We start from the raw sequence: 16,183 nt of genomic DNA on the forward strand, positions 1-16,183 counted from the left end.
ACCTGACTTGATGGGGAAACTGGTTCCATCTGTAGGGAAGAACAAAGATGTTTGCATAGTGATACAAGTTGTTAACTGGAGAAACTTAGAACTGCTGCAGCATGAGGGGCTGGATAGTGTAAAGATGCTGTAGAAATGTGGGGTGGCTGGAAAAAATGCACAACTGAAGACAAAAATAAATGAAAGTGAAGCAGGTTACTATTTGGGAATGTTTGTCCTAACTATTTATTGGGGCCAATAACGCAAAGCAGTCCAGACAGGGTTATTCTGGTGTTAAATGTGGTTTGGATGGGTTTTCACTTTCCCTGTACAAAATGCACTGACTGATCAGCCACCCCACAAGCCTTCAGATCCTTGCATGTGTTAGCTAATCTAAGGTGCCTCCCTGCTCTGCATGCCCAAGTTGATAATAGCGTGTGTGCTGCCACCTAGTAAAAAGAGCGCTGCAGCAGCAGCAGCTCTTCCTTTTTGCTTGCCACTCTTGCTTTCGTGGGCTGTGCTGCTGCATCCTTGCAGCAGGCACAGCCAAGAGTTTTTTGCCACAGGGCAGCCCCTACAGCCTCCCCACAGGTAAGTGATGTGGCAGCCAGTGCCCAGTACCGGTTCCTGCTTTAAGCTGTGGGGGAGAGGAGAGGGGGACCCATAGCACATGCTGCCTTGTGGAAGGGGTGGGGAACCAGGACCTGCCTCCAACAGCTCTGCTAGGACCTGCCCCAGCCCCCCAAGTGAGCTCTGCAGGCTGCTTTTTGCATAGCCTTGAGCATGGCTGTTGCTCGTGATAGCCTTGGTGTGCCTCATGCCTCTCTCTTTTTTTTTTTTTTTTTTTGTTTTGAGGGGAAAGTCTGCATCTTTGCCTGGGCTGTATCTGATGTTCTGTAAGCTGCACAGGCCTTTATCCAGTTTGGCTTTTCTCCAGACTCTTGGGATTCTACATTCAGGTCCTTGGCTGGCAGGCTCTGCCCTGCCATGCAGAACCCCTTCCTTTGTCCAGAAATGACTGGCCAACATAAGGCTGAGCACTCATGAGCTCATCCGCAAACTGTTTCCACAGCAGGACGTTAGCACTCTGCGATGGAGAAGTGGTCTATAGGCAGAACCATCAGCACTCTTCAGACCTGTTCTCGCCCACTAACTTACAGCAGTCTCACTAGACTTCAGGGTGATCCACGTTTATAATGGGGAACAAATACACACTGAATAAAGCACACTCCTCCCTTTTAGCAGTTTTTATACCTGTTCCACAGGTGTATCTAAGAGCAGTGAACAGAAAAAGTAGGTATTTGTCCATTGCTTGAAAAAATAACCTTCTGCTCATTTACCAGTTAGTTAGTACGTAAGATGATGTTGTACTGCATGAGTCATCTTGCTTTCTATTCCAAAATGAAAGCCTCTCAGCAATGACACGGGAAAAGATGCCATAACCATGGCTATCAAAGCCTCTCTTGCAGTGTGCTCTTTCCAGTAATATTTTGCTAGTGTAAATTTTGGTTCTAAAAAGTCTAGACTATGCCTGTCCAGGTGTAGTGAGTGGCCACAGGGCACGTCATTGACACAGCTGTGGCCTAACCTTGCTGCTTTCCTGCAAGAGAGAATTCTCCTTTCCCAAGTAGAGCCTTCCTTTGATTGGATTTAAAGTCTTAAAATAAAAGCAGCAGACTCTTATCTCACAATGCAGTAAGCATCAGTGAGGTGTTTACTGCCAGCATGCCACACATTCAAGTAGCTGACCAGACAATAACTAACAGCTGGGACAAGATGTGGAGCCCTTCTTTCCCTCCACCCCCAGCACAAGCAGAGGTGTAGTGAATTTACTTCCTTTAATTTCATCATCATGTAAAATAGACCGAATGATGCCATCTTATCCATGGGACTGTAAGATAGTGATTTCTTCAAGAAGTTAAAAAGGCACACACTGCATTCTAAAGATCTAGCTTAAATAGCCAAAGCTTAGTTCTGTATAGAGCTCCTTAACAACTAAGGAACATCATTCTTTGCATACAATTTGGCAACAGCTTGTTCACAATCAGTGTTTATTTGACTTTAATACAGAATACCATTAAAAAGACACTTAATGAAATTTAAAAACATGATAATACTACATCTTCTCGTAAGTTAATTCATGGCCACATATAGTACATGTCTTCTTATACATATCTTCTTCAATGTTTTCTTCTGGTCCATAGTCATGTTCATGGATACTAGCTTCTTTCTTCCACAAACTACTCCTCACTGCACGGCGGAGTTCTAGAGAGGAACGTAAAAAGGGTTTGTGAAGTGCCAGTTATTAAAAAACAAGCCAGTCACCTTTCTGAGGCCTACGGATGACAATGTGCCTACTGCCTATCTTCTGTAAGTTTCGGGGGAGAACATCCTATTCCAAGAACACGTTTTGATTTTCCTTGCAGAGTTTAACCTCACTTTGTCCATATTATTCTAATGAACAGGAAATTCACTGCCATGACACATTAGAGGAAAGACTTTTCATCTGAAGTAAGTTTCAGTTGCTCACTGCTCATTTACAGAATGTCATTCAAAAGGTATCAAAAACCATCAGTTGAAATTAGGAACAAAACCTGGACCAAAACTTTGCAAAATACCTCAACTGACCAAGAAAAATGTTTTTTTTTCTTTCAGGTCAGAGTATGCCTCCCAAATAGACTCTCAGTTCTCTGTAAGCTGTATGCCCAATCCTGTGAGTTGCTGCCCCAGCAAGAGCAGTGCAGTCGCACTAGATATTCAATTGGGCACGGCCTGGCAAGTGAGCCAGACACGTTTTCAGCAACTTGGAAGCAGGTAGCAAGCATACCAAAGAGCAAAAGGTTGTAGCATTTTCAGCCAAGTCACTCAGGCTGGAAATGTCTGGTCACGTTAAGGCCTGTACTTGCACTTAAATCCAGTTCTGCGGCCTACATGCCAGCTACGGTCTGCTGTGAGTGTCCTTGCACACATAAAACTGATGCTGTTAGGGCGATTTGCTCAGTCCCAGGTTCTGCCTCCTCCTTGCAAAATTGTTCCAGCTAGCTGGGGCCTTCTGGCTCTAGGAATAAAAACCCGAAACTCAAGCACGGATGCTAGGGGACAGTACAGACATCACTGACGGTAAGACAGTTCTTGGACAAAACCAAACATGCCATCTTTTTAAAATGACTAAACAAAGATAATGATCAGTAAAAGCAGTAGGCGGAGTACTCTTAACAACATGGTGGGAAAAGCCATTTTCTACCTTCATTTACAAGTGCCTCCACCCGAAGGAACTGCATACATGACAGAATTATAACCCACTCCCACACATCGCATGTTCTCTCTAAGTCCAGAAAAGTAATTCAGAGAGGCAAGTTATGGCACATTCTGGGTCATACCAAGGAGTAAGAATAAAACATAATGAAGTATCATAATTCATTTCTGTCACTTACACGATTTCCATAGGATAATTCGGACTAAAGACCTGAGGTCTCTCCCAGCCTAACCCCCTGCTCAAAACTAGGTCAGCTATGAGGTCAGACCAGGCTGCTCCAGGCTTTCCCCAGTCAGGTCCTGAAAACCTCCATCTTGCCATACTGAAAATTTGTTTTCTAACTATGTTAGTTAGATGGAGAAACAAATCCAAACAGAGCTGTGCACTGTTTTACGTGCTGCAATATGTAAGTTGGACTGTTTACCTTTAACTTTCTTATCAAACTTCTTCTGTTTCATCTTCTCTCTGTTGTCACGGCGGAGCTCCTTTGCTTCTTGCAATGACTCTTCACTACCCCAGACTTCAAGAGAACGCTTGATTACCTACAGGATGGATATAAAGGTATTTCTTTTTCCCCTGAAATGATAAAATAAGCTATGCTAACTCATAAATTTAACTTTGTCCTACACATATACAAAATAAACCAACCCAAGAAATCTTGCCTCTGCCTCCCGCTCTGTTTGCTCTTGACTTGCAAACAATGAACGTTCCTTCCACAGTAAAAGATCACTTTTATGAAATTGATTTTTCCATCAGCTAGGCAAAATTTACTCATTAAAGTCAAACCCAACTAATTTTGGGCATGTTCAACTAAAGAAGAAACATTCCTACAAAAGCAGCAAATGAGAGATGACAGTCTTGGAAGAATTTCACTGCCATTCCTGCGAGAGCACAGCAGAAGACATGAGGCCACGAGCCACCGCTAGAAAGGGCTACACGCAGCAGCAGCTGCCACAGGCTTCAGTTTAGCGCTAAAAAGAACATTCACTTCATGACCTGTACTGGTGCGAATGGGTGAACAGACTGAGGTTTTGGGTCACAAGCGTCTTTAAAATGCTCTCAAAAGGAACATTTTCATGAACTGCCCACAGCTCTTTTTATTGGGAAGATTTACACACCTGGTAGCAAGCAGAAGTCTGTCGCCTGAAAAGGGCAATGTACTTATCTTTCGCCCAATGATTCAGAACTCAGAACCAAAACGATACATTCTGTTTACCAAAGTCGCACAAAGGTAAAAAAGAGGTCTGAAAAATGCTACCAGTTTCTATACCTGTAGTTTTAAATAAAGTTTCATGTCACCCCACCGTGAATTATGAGGGTTTTTCTTCAAAATAAATCTGAGTACTGGTTCTCTCTTGTCTAAGTCACAGTCTTTAAGAAGATACTCTTCTTTTGCTTCTGTCCTTGTTATAAGCTTATGTTTATCTTCAGCATCTCTGGAACATGTAAAATAATAGTGAGAAACCTACGTTTGAAAGCCACGTACTGTCAGCACTTGAATCCCCAGCACTTTCCTTAAAATTCCTGAAATTTTGGCAGCATTCATCCTCTCAGTTACTAGGTATGCAAGCAACTTTATGAATCCTTACACTGCAACTGAACTCCAAGCTGGTTATTGAAATTAAGTTACCAAACCTTCCAAACTGAGCAAACGCAGGCTTTCTGAAAATCACTTCTGTCTTTCTAGAAGGGCTTTCCTTCTCTTGATTTTTATTTTCTTACAAAAAGAAGATAACTGAAACTTAGACAGATTATGAATAATTTTAGCCTATTCATCCAACTTGGATACAATTCAAAGGACAAAAGTACAGGCCGTCACATGGCCAAGAGAAAAAGTGTGTAAAGTGAGATAGGTCAGATCACCTGAGTGAGATGATCTACACGCACCATATGCTTCTAGAACCCAGAAGCAAATTAACTATGCAGACAGAGCACTAGTTTCTAAATGCAAGACTGCAGGCATAAAAGAGTAGCAGTAAAATAAAGATCTTAAAATACAAAGATGCTGTAACTTTTATCACATGGACAATGAAAAAATACAGTTTGCATAATGACAGTAGCGCTTATCAGTAAACGAAACAAAACTAAGTTTATGTTACCCTGATACCTGTATCGCTTTGAACTGCTTAAGCCGAAACAATCTGCCAAATACCAAGTGCTAGCAACTGTCTTCAAGGAAGTACTGCTGTATATATAGCTTTACTGAAAGTCAAGGTTTCAGAGTAAAAGCTAATGCACTCTCAAGAGCATTCTCTAAATATTCAGCTACAAGAGCTACCAGTCTGAAGGGAAACCACTTCGTAAAGCCCCCAAGTCCTCTTCTTGCACTCTTTATCACCCATCTTACCTTCAAGAGACAGCACTATGTCTCTAAAGCCTACGAACTGCTTAAATCGTACGCACACCTCTTGATATTCCATGCAGTTACCTGGGAAGCTCTCACATCATGGCAACAAACTTCTAGCTGCAATCTTTTTTCCTCCACCCATTCATTCCTACACTTACGGGCGGCTGGCTGCTTCAAAGCTTGTTTCATTGCCCTAGCGATCTTGATGGCTTTTGGAATGTTTTCTCTGAGTTAAAGATAAGGGAGCACAGAGACTGCCTTCCCCTGGAGGCTGAACTCCTGCCCGCCCTGTGGTTCGACTGCGTTCAAGGCCTCTGGCCACCTCCTGTGGAGCTTTGACTCATTTGGCTGCCATCTTCCAGGCCCACCCGCACTTACCCACATACTAGCTACATGTTATTTGGGCTGACTACTCACTACGACATCAAATATTCTCAGTGGACATAGTCTTAGTGATGACCAAACTGGCTTTATTTTTAAGAACCAACAGTCTGTTTTATGTATTTAAATCAATGCTACTTTTCCAAACGTTAACAGTCTGCAATCACAAAATAATTTCCACGGACATGCTGATAAAAACTAATTGCTCATTAAGGCACTATTTCCAGAATGCAAACATTTACTGATGCCATTTATCCTCAGACACACATATGAAACCATGCTGCTGTTCTTCACTTCCACAATGGAAAATACAGAGGTACTGGACAACTTCCATTTGCTTTTCCAGCAAGCAATACCTTATTGAAAAATATCCCTTTCCTGACAGCCATCTAATAGAAGGCCTGTAATTAACTAAATTATAGCTATCAATCTTTATATAAAACAAAGCTTCCCTCTCCTGATTATTTGTAATACCTGCAATTATCACATGTTGCCCAATCAAAGTGCTGCATAAGGTAGGAATCCATGAATTCTTTGCCACAGTCTTCACAGATGAGATAGTCAAACTCTAGTACAGGTGCTAATGGAAAGAAAGATTTTTTTTTTTTTAAAGGAATTACCATGCTAAAAACAAGTATTTGGAATTGGTATTACAGGCAATTTTACTAAAACTTACATTATAGCTTTCATAACATTCATTACAGACCAATTTCATTCCTTCACAAAAAGCTTTCCAGAAAGAGAAAATACAAATCAAAAACTTATAGCCAGTAATTCCACCTTTGTTGGTAGATTTCTGTTCTTGCTCGAAGGCTCACTGAATTAAGTATTAGATTTCAACATTCAAAAGCACACATTTGTTTCAACTTAGCAATTGTTTAAAAAAAAAAAAAACACACACACACACACACACACACACACAGACACACTCCACACTTCCCTCATGAAGTGCTTCATATCCCCTCCTACAGCTTCCTCCCTTCTGGCCCTCCAATGTATCTCCTGATGTACAGGAGATATGCAGTCAGAAATGGGAGAAAACATAGAAGGGGATGCAGTTAAGAGAAAGTGGCTAAAGCAGGAAGTAGTACAGGAGCTGCACTGGCACCAGAGTCCTCTCAGCTCTGCTCCCTTCTTTTCCTAGCTTAGCCACACCTGCCTCTCCAAGATAGTGCTCAACGCAGGCACAGAGCAGATGACAAAGCTCTTGTCCATCTCAGGTGGCAGACATGGAGGTGGACGGCCAGAGAGCTGCTAGGAGTGGAATGGGGATGGAGCTCCACTACAATCCTCTCCCCAAGCCCTCTCAGCACTGCTCCAAGCCCAGGCTCATCCCAGTCCCGGCCATCACTGCTGGCCACATCCACGCCGGGTAGATCACCTCCAGGAGGGTCTCCATCTGCTTTACATTCCATGAGACACCGAGAACCACTGATTCGGTGTAAAGGCAGCTATCAAACATGTTCCTTTAACAACAACAAAACGATCCTAGTAGAACATTAACTTTTTTTATACAGTTTCACCAGCTGCAAGTGAGATAGCAGTGTAGAATATTAACAGTAACTGAAACATAAAACTAATTCTTGACATGCAACATCATACGTTTTTAATTGTGTTTGCATTTATAGCAGATTGAATCTAGCAAATATGACATTTTATCCCCATTCGAAGTTTTACTGGTCACAGCAGGAAGCTGAGTACTTCACACAGTCATGCTATTATATTGCACTTCATATTTTAAGGCACTAGTGCCAAACATACAGACATTTTATTAAGACAATGACATTATGAATTGTACAGCAAAAACATTCCTAGTGCAAACGCATCCCAGACCTACTTAATTTATTATTAAACAGCAGCCCCTCACAAGCAGTAGGGCTGCTAGTTGCTTACACTCTTAATGAAATCTGGTGGTGATTTCTAACAAAGAGGTACACTGCACCAACAGCCCTGCAGCTGATTCAGAGCAGAACAAAGCAAGACAAAGGCAATCCCAGGGAAGAAAATGTATCTATTTTGAGATTCTTACTTCTCCATTTGCTTTTGGGAGAGAGAACATTACAAGACAATTTGCTGAAATCCCCCACCAAACGAAATCAGCAACTTGGCATCAATATGCGTTATAATGATAAAAGCTGACACTGCAGCACTGCTCCCACCTTGGCATAAAGGGTACCAGCCTCCAAATTCCCAGAGCTGAGGAATCCACGCTGATTTAACACTTACTAGGGCCTTACGAGTGCAAATTCCCCAAAGAAATAACAGGGCTGCATTTACGGGGGAAGGCAGAAACCGCCACATCCAAGAGCACTGACCGTGCCCCACTTCCTTTCCTCACAGTTCTTCAATTTTCATCGCCCCCTGATTTGCTAGCTGCTTTGTTACAGAAAGATTGAGACCCGCCAGAAATTCTGCGTTCCCAGAAACATGCCTTAAGAATATTAAATTTAAAAAAAAAAATTAAAAAAAAAAAGGGGGGGGGGGTGCCCACGCCGCTCCCTCGGCCCAACCCGGGCTCAGTGTCGCCCCCGCTCCTTCCTGCCCGCTCCCCGCCAACTCCGCGCCAGCAGCAGCAGCGGCGGCGGCGCCGCCTCCCGGCGCCCGCGCCGCCCTCGCGCTTTTACCGGGGGGGTGCACGATCCGCTCGGCGGCGCCGGGCTCTTCCTCCTCCTTCTCCTCCTCCTCGGCCGCCGCCTCCTCCAGGAAGAAGCCCCCTCCCGTGTCCACGACCTTGGGGGGGGCCTTCACCCGCACGCCGCCGCCGCCGCCGCCTGCGGAGACAAACGGGCAGCGGCCGCCTCAGCGCCGCCCGCGCCGCCGGCAGGGGGCGCGCGCGCCTCCCCGCGGCGCCAGGCGGGGGCCGCCGCGCGCCAGAGCCGCCCCCCCCCCCGCAGAGAGAGAGAGAGAGGAGGGGGGGAGGGGCCCCTCGCGCGCGCGCCGCCGCCGCCGCGGCGCCCCCCCCCCCCCACCCGCCTCGCGCCCAACGGCCGCGCGGCGCCCTTCCCCCCCCCACCTCCCTCGCCGCCGCCTTTGCCGCCGCCCCCGAGGAAAGGGGAGCGCGGCCGGCGGGGCCCGGCCCGGCCCGGCGAGGCGAGCAGACCTGCGGCAGGGTAGGGCCGGGCCGCCAGCCGCGCCTGCCGCAGTGCCAGCGCCCGCTGCCGGTTCCGCTCCATCTTCGCCAGCGCCGCCGCCGAAAGAGGCGGCCTCTCGCCCCCCGCCGCCGCCTCCGCCGCCGCGGCCTCCCTCTCGCCGGCCGGAGCTGGGGCCGCGCCCGCCATGGCGGCGGCGGGGCCGCCGGAGCCCGCAAATCTTCCCCCCCTGCTTCGGCAGCGGCGGCTCGCCCTTCCCTTCGCCGAGCCGCCGCCGCAGTGCGCCTGCGCACCACGGCAGGCGGGGGAGGGGGCGAAAGGGGCGAGGCCCGCGCGCAGGCGCGCAGCGCCCGCTCCGCCGGCCGGCTGGCCCCGCCCCGCCGCCGCCGCCGCCGCCGCAAGGGGCGCCGGGAAGCTGGGAGGGCGGGGAGGAAGGGGGGGGAAGGGAGAAGCCGGGGGGGGGGGGGGCGGTGGCGGCGCCCAGCCGGCGGGACGGGGCCGGGGGGGGGGAGGAAACGGGGGGGGGGGGTCGGGGCCGTTTAAGCCAGCACCGTGCGCGGTTTTCATGCGCCCTCGCAGCCGGCCCCCCCCGGGCTTTGGGCTCCGAGCCAGGAGGCTGCGCCGGCTGGAAAAGGCAGCAGCCCCGCAGTCCTCACCGAAGACCCCCCCCCCCTCCTTCCCACCCGTTTACACACGCCCTCCCCGCCCGCCGGCGGGCTTCTCCCCTGCCTCCCGGGCCGCCCTGCCTGGCCAGGGCCGTGGGTGCCCTCCAAACGCGCCTCATGGCGTGTGTGTGTGAGGCGGGGGGGGGGGGGGAGCTGGGCCCACCCCCGGCCCGGGTGGTGGGTGGGCAGCGAGGCTTTCGCTGCCCCCCCCCCCCAAACCCCGCTCAGGGGCAGAGGGCGGCGAGGCCGCTCGGCCCTTCACGGGGCCTCCTGGGCTTTCGGGCCCTGCCGGCGCCACGGCGGTGGGCCGCGTTTCGCCTTTGCTCGGTCAAGGCGCTTCGGCGGCCGCGGGACCGTTGCCTGGCCCCCAGCGACCGCCAGCGCCTCCTTCCACCCGCGGCGGGCCGCGGGCGAGGGAAGGCCCGAGCTGAGCCTGCTCACCGACCTCCCGCCAACCGGGGCCATTGCAGGGAAAATTGCTTTATCATGCAAATATGGCTGTAAGCCACTTTTCCCCCCTCAAGCCAGCTTAGCGCTGAGCAGCCCGGCCACCCTGGCCTGCCGCTCGGGCCGTGCCTGCCCCTGTCCTTGAAGCGGAGGAAAGGGAGACGCGCCAGCACCCATGTGCGCTCGCCACCGCCAGCCCTCACAGCGCTCGGCCGAGTCCTCCTCCCCCGGCGGGCTTTCTCTTCCAGGAAACTAATCCCGTATCCTGCCAAATCCTCCCTGCCGCCCCAGGAACCCCCCCATCCCCACGCCCCCATCCTCGCTATCCGCAGCAATTACCTACACAGACCGTGTTTCTGCCGGGTGGAAGCACACGGTTACGGGTTTTTTGCCCTTTTTTTTTTTTTTTTTTTGGCGTGTCGTCAGCTTTTGATATTATTTTCAGCAGCAGCCAGCAGAGTGTGCTGTGAACATGTATGAAAATAACATCCTGCTTCTGGGAATTAATACATGCTTGAACACAGAGGAGGCGTCTTTTGAGTGGTTCAAACGTCTGCCTGAGTGGCAAGTAGTTCCTCCTATCGATTAAAATTTTGTTTCTCTTGTCACAGGTCTTTGTGCAATCCAGAAACTCTTCCCTCCAAATTAATCAGGATGACCATGTCATAATAAACTGTCCACTTTCCGCAAGATCGCTTTTGTAGGAACTTGGAAAAGTGCTGCCATTAACTTGTCCAAATACCCTCTGCAGTTAAAGAGAAGGGCCTATAAAACAAGGTATTTAGTAGATGAAAATGTCAGTTATAATCCTGGCCTATGTGAGGTGACTCGCAGTAGATCAGTGTCACCGACTTCTCGAAAGGGGCTTGTGAAATGACACAATATGAAGATACATCTCTCTCTAACCTCTCATTACTTTCTCCTTTGGATTTAGGAAGTAACATGGTTGCTGGTAAATACATTGCAAGTAGTTTGAAGCCAACTGTTTACTAGATCACTCGAACCTGGAATTAATTGCTTGAAAAGCAAGCATCATTATGTTTGGATCCCTTGTTTTATTCTTCTCTTCTCACTTTTTCTCACTAGTTGTTCTACTGGAGTTGAAATTTAGGGAAGGGTGAACATTTGAATTGTGCTCGGGGGATTGACAAATAATTCTGTGTCATTCACAAACCCAAACTGCATTACAGTGAGGATAAGATTGGGAGCCTGTGTCGGGACGTAAGGGTAGAAGAATAGCGCTATTACGCCACAAATTCAAAATTAAGATTAAAAGAAAGTCCAAACATACACGCAAAAGCGAATTCGTGGACAAGGCCCTCAAACAAAATTGTCTGTGGGCTGCAACTATTCCACACAACGCAGCTAGCGTTTCACTAAGTGAAACTGACTTAAAACCTACCTTACAGTTTTTTTTTTTCCCAGCCTCCATCCGACCGGGCAGTCAGAGCGGAATACTATTCCCAAGTCTGCGCTCGGATCAGAATGAATCGGGTACGGTGTTACTAATTTTTGTAGTGATGGGAAACTTGTAAGAACAATAGTTACGCATTAGCAAGGGCTCACACTGTCTCACACACCTCTGTTCATGCGTTAACACTGATGTTATTAAATGCACATGGTTTAATAGGTGCACACAAGCTAATAACCGTAATGGTAGCTGTGTGTTAGATTCTCCTGGAGCTGTGTGCCAAGTAGGACTTCCTGGTAGCCACGTGTTAAACGGTAGCTGCCGTTAATCAGCGTGTGTAGGCACACATTAGTCCATAGCGATGGAGAACCGCGTCAGTGAGTAGTTTTGAGTACAGGCAGGCAGCTAGCCAGTGCTTCACAACTCGTTGTGCCCTTGGAGAGGAGCCCGAGCGGCAAGATGAGAATGCCTGCTGATGATACACCTTTTTTTAGGTTAGCAGGGTTGAAGGTCCACTGTAAAGAAGTGTGGGTAACTAGCCGGTAAAAGAGTAGATGGAATTGGGGATAGGTAAATGTCAAATGGTGCACGTGGAGAAACCTCGTCCTAACTTTACAGAAACCATGATGATCCCTGAACCGCTTGCTGCCACGCAGGAGTGAGACTTCGAGTTTATGTGGGCTGCGTAAAGACTGGCCTGGCGTGCAGTAGTGGTTGAAAAAGCAAAGCAAATTATAAGGAAAGGGATGGAGAACAGAATGGAGGATGTAATTATGCCTCTCTGCAGATCCGTGGTGAGCTCACACCGCAAGCGCTGCATGCAGTTGTGTTTCCTGCCTCTCAGAAAGGATATAGGAAAACTGGAAAAGGTCCAGAGAAGGGCAACAAGGATGCGCCGCAGCCTGGCGTGGCTTCCACTGACGGGAACAGTTGAGTGAATTTCTCTTCACTCAGAAAAGAAACGACTTGGGGAGGATATGCTTGAGGCCTATCAAATCCTGATTGACCTGGAGAGGGGGGATAGCCGCCGCCGTCCGGTGAACCTAGTGGGAGCCAGGCTTGAAACAAACCAGGGGAGATGCTGCTTCTACAGGACGCGCTGCACACAAGATGTTTCTCTGCGATTCGGTGGAGGCTGGCCACGTATTTGGAAGAGGGACGTAGCGAGAGCTGGTGAATAAACACCATCTCAGGCTCAGGAAATCCGGTATCGTATGGTTTGCCTGTTTCTTCCTCTTTCCTACGTGTTTGTCTATGGGCAGTGGAAGAAACAGGCCGTTGGCCTGACGGGGCTGCGCAGCTGAAGCAGTACCTCTCTTCCTCTTTGTTCACTGGCAATCACGCTGTAGCTCCTACTTAACTACTTGTAGCCGTGCAGTAACAAATAAGCCTGTCTGATAGGGTCTTTCAAACCAGATTGAATGTTCGTCTACACCATGAGTCACTTGCAGAGGAGCCGCTGTGCTGTATATTTATATTTCGCTTCATGATTTATTTATTTCTCTGTGTCCACAAATCCAGAGAATAGAGGTCTGCATTCAGCTGCATTACAGTTTCATACCTACAACCAAACCGTTTTTTTGTCCTCTTTAAGTGGGGGAAAAAAAAAAAATTGTTCCACAAGACACAGATTCAACAAACTTGTTTTCTATGGATTTGCCTTTGAAGGGAGAGGCTATGGAGAAACCTCTTCTTTTCAGATCTCCCCACTGTCCCCCTTTTTGACAGTTCAGGTCGGAGCATGAGCTGTAGCCACATCTGAGTTGTGTGGTTAACGACTGGCCAGCCAAAACGCATGGGCTGACTAGCTGGTTGGCTGCTGCCTCTTGGCGTGAGTAAGGCATTGTTTTTGCCCAATGGTTTCAAATGTTTTTATGGGAGAGAACACATACTTGCATTGCATCCTTAGGGAAGTAGGGCAAAAAATGCCAAACCCCATCAGGTTTTTAGTTTGATATGCTCGTTTCTTGCTTTACCTTGAATAAATGGGCGAGTATTGTGGGCCTCTTGGTGCAAAAAAGCACGTGACCGATAAAAAGTGAAGGGAACTGGCTTGTTAGAACCAAGGAGTGCACTTGCTTGGATTTGTACGTTCTCCTGATGAATTCACCTATGCCATAGCTCGTGGATCACAGAGATATGTGGTGAATCATCCTGTTGGACAGAATGGGACATGCAGAGTAAATTAAGTTTGTCATCTCTCTGTGAGATTTGCTCGTTTGCTCACCACCTGTAGGAGGGGATTTTCGTAGTAATGTGACCTGTCTTCACGCTTCATTTATCATCTCCCAATTGATGTATATAATCTTGGCTGAACAGATAGATAATGGAGGAAGCATGTAAAGTGTTGAATGCTTGAACAACAGATTTGAAAAGAACAGGTAGGCAAGAACTGAAGTGTAAATGTTTAAAAACAAAAATTGGCATTCTTCTCTGACAGGAGATCTTAATGCAAGTTTTTTGTTATTTTCTTGTTACAGGAGATGACAGGATGTGAAATTGCAACGTAAATCTCTCTTATATACTAGCATTGTCCATGACTTTTCTGTTTTACTACTTTTATTGAATAGGACTTTACTATGTTTGCTTTTAATATCAGCAGAAAACACTGATTTCACATCTGCGAACAGGAAAATGTCAAGGCGTGATGAAATAAAAGCTGCTTTTTTCTGTTACAGAGATCACCACAGAGCTGACTAAACACTTTTGTTGTTGTTGGGTAATCCAGAAAGAGAAATCCTCTTTCACTCTTTTACCAGGAAAGTCCTCCTTCTCTTCCATGCACATAAAGAATTGGAAACTATGTCAAAACAACACACACGCTCTGGATCTGTGGCATAGCAGCCCTTGACCGTTTGATGAAATCCTCGATGCAAAGATTACTGACATGTAGGAAAGCATTTTTTTTTTTCCCTGAAACTAAGGTTCTAAGGTTTTGTTTTGTTTTATTTTTTCTCTACCAGCGAATGGCAGAAGACACGTTATGGAAATAGGTTTGGGGACTTGTCTCCACTGTCCCAAAGTCACACTGCTCTTTTTTTTTTTTCTTTTCCAAACATACGAGCCTTTTGGATTTGGGCATATCACTTAAAAGGGGTGTGTGAATTGGTAGATTTTTTTCCCCTCTCAATATTCCTATCTAGCCAGTTATTTAATTCATGCAAGAACCTTTCCTAACATCCCTTAGTAACTGAGCGTCCTTAAAAAAATTTATCTAAATTTTAACCACTGTTCTTTCCATGAAGAAGGTCTTGGGTGTTTCTGGGAGTGAAAACCGGTACTAATGTCAGAAAGATGAGATCTAGCTGTATTGGTGGTAAAAGGCTGAGCGTTCTGGGAAGAAAGTACAGTCGAAATTATGAGTGCAAAATTCTAATCTTCCTGGATCATTCAAGGAGATTAAGAATGGAAGTATTTGAAAAGAGACTCTCCAGATTTCTATCATTCGATCATTAAGCCCCTTTTTTGAAACCATACCATAATGAGATTCTTTTTTTCCTGATTGTTTACGAGTCAGCCTGAGTGGTTCACATATGCATAGTGGCCAGAACCGAAAAGCATAAAACAGCTGGCAGAGTCTTCCATGGCAGGAAAATCATGTCACAGTTACCAAGATTTAACCGACACGTGTCTCTTCTGATAACTGCAAATATTTACAAAAGGTAAAGTTGGCGCTCTTGTCCAAAGATTTGGTCGTATCTCTCCCCAAAGCCTGATCTCCTAATATTAGCAAAACAAAAATGTGATGCACTACTAGTTTCTCTCTGGCTGTTGGCCACCTACACCTCCGTGTCCCTGCTCTGCTGTTCAGGACAGACACTACTAGGGACGGTGACTAGTTCAGTGTGTTGAAGAAAGGGCAGGGATGGGAGATGTGGAATAGATTGCAGTGACTGGACTGCGTTTTTCAGGTTCACAGCAACCTAACTGTGAGGGGAATATGGAGCTAACATATGGCTTAAGCCACCCAAGAGTGCAGGGCAAGTGAGAAGTATTTCTAAGATACTGTGGCATCTCCAACATTTGAACACAATTTGAATGTAACCTCGGAACGTGACCAGAAAATAATTCCTGCTCAGCATTCCTTCATTTAGTTTATTTCTTAGTTTTGTGTTATTCCCCTGGGAGAAAAATGGGTTCTGCTTGGCCGGAAAGAGTAACAGTGACCATAGCAATTGACCGTGGAACATTAATTGACTCCTCTCTTGGAACAGGGACAAAGGGGTTCCAAGGCTTTTGATTGCCCTGATTTAACTGAAACCCTTCATGAACGAAGGGAAATTGGAAGTTTTCCTGATGCCTCCCCTCTTTTCTTTCAGGTTTGGGACATGTACTATGTTCCTGTGTTACTTCCCCTTCATCCAGATCTTCCAGACTAATCTGTTCAAATCAAACTCTTGCATAGTAGCAGCAAGATAAAGCCAGATCCTTCCAAAAATGCAGCAGCCTTCTCTTCTGACTACCTCTGTGATTTTTCCTTCCTCAACTTTCGTCTCCTCTAGTTTTATTTTTGAGATCGGTTTACCATTTTTGTCTTTCAGAATTGGTTTTCTGTGTGATTGAGATACGCTGAACTTGGCCATTTGCAGGAACCCTGTTTCTGGAGAC

The 16,183-nt window shown here is 47.0% G+C and overlaps 1 protein-coding gene across 2 annotated transcripts; it reads right to left on the reverse strand.

Annotated features, from left to right (window-relative positions):
* Positions 1 to 2,013: 2,013 nt before the first annotated feature.
* Positions 2,014 to 9,403, reverse strand: XPA (XPA, DNA damage recognition and repair factor). Of its 2 annotated transcripts, XM_068927092.1 has the most exons (7): positions 9,265 to 9,403; positions 9,064 to 9,187; positions 8,588 to 8,734; positions 6,438 to 6,543; positions 4,506 to 4,671; positions 3,660 to 3,777; positions 2,014 to 2,244 (listed from the first exon to the last, which is right to left on the reverse strand). In XM_068927092.1, the coding sequence occupies exons 2-7, from the start codon at positions 9,134 to 9,136 to the stop codon at positions 2,096 to 2,098; spliced, it is 759 nt and encodes a 252-aa protein (XP_068783193.1). In that variant the 5' UTR covers positions 9,137 to 9,187; positions 9,265 to 9,403; the 3' UTR covers positions 2,014 to 2,095. The 2 variants fall into 2 exon arrangements, with proteins under 2 accessions (XP_068783193.1, XP_068783192.1); XM_068927091.1 differs by having other exon boundaries at positions 9,064 to 9,313.
* Between the last annotated feature and the right edge of the window lie 6,780 nt (positions 9,404 to 16,183).

Source organism: Struthio camelus, chromosome Z, assembly GCF_040807025.1.
Source record: "Struthio camelus isolate bStrCam1 chromosome Z, bStrCam1.hap1, whole genome shotgun sequence".
Taxonomy (NCBI): Eukaryota; Metazoa; Chordata; class Aves; order Struthioniformes; family Struthionidae; genus Struthio; species Struthio camelus.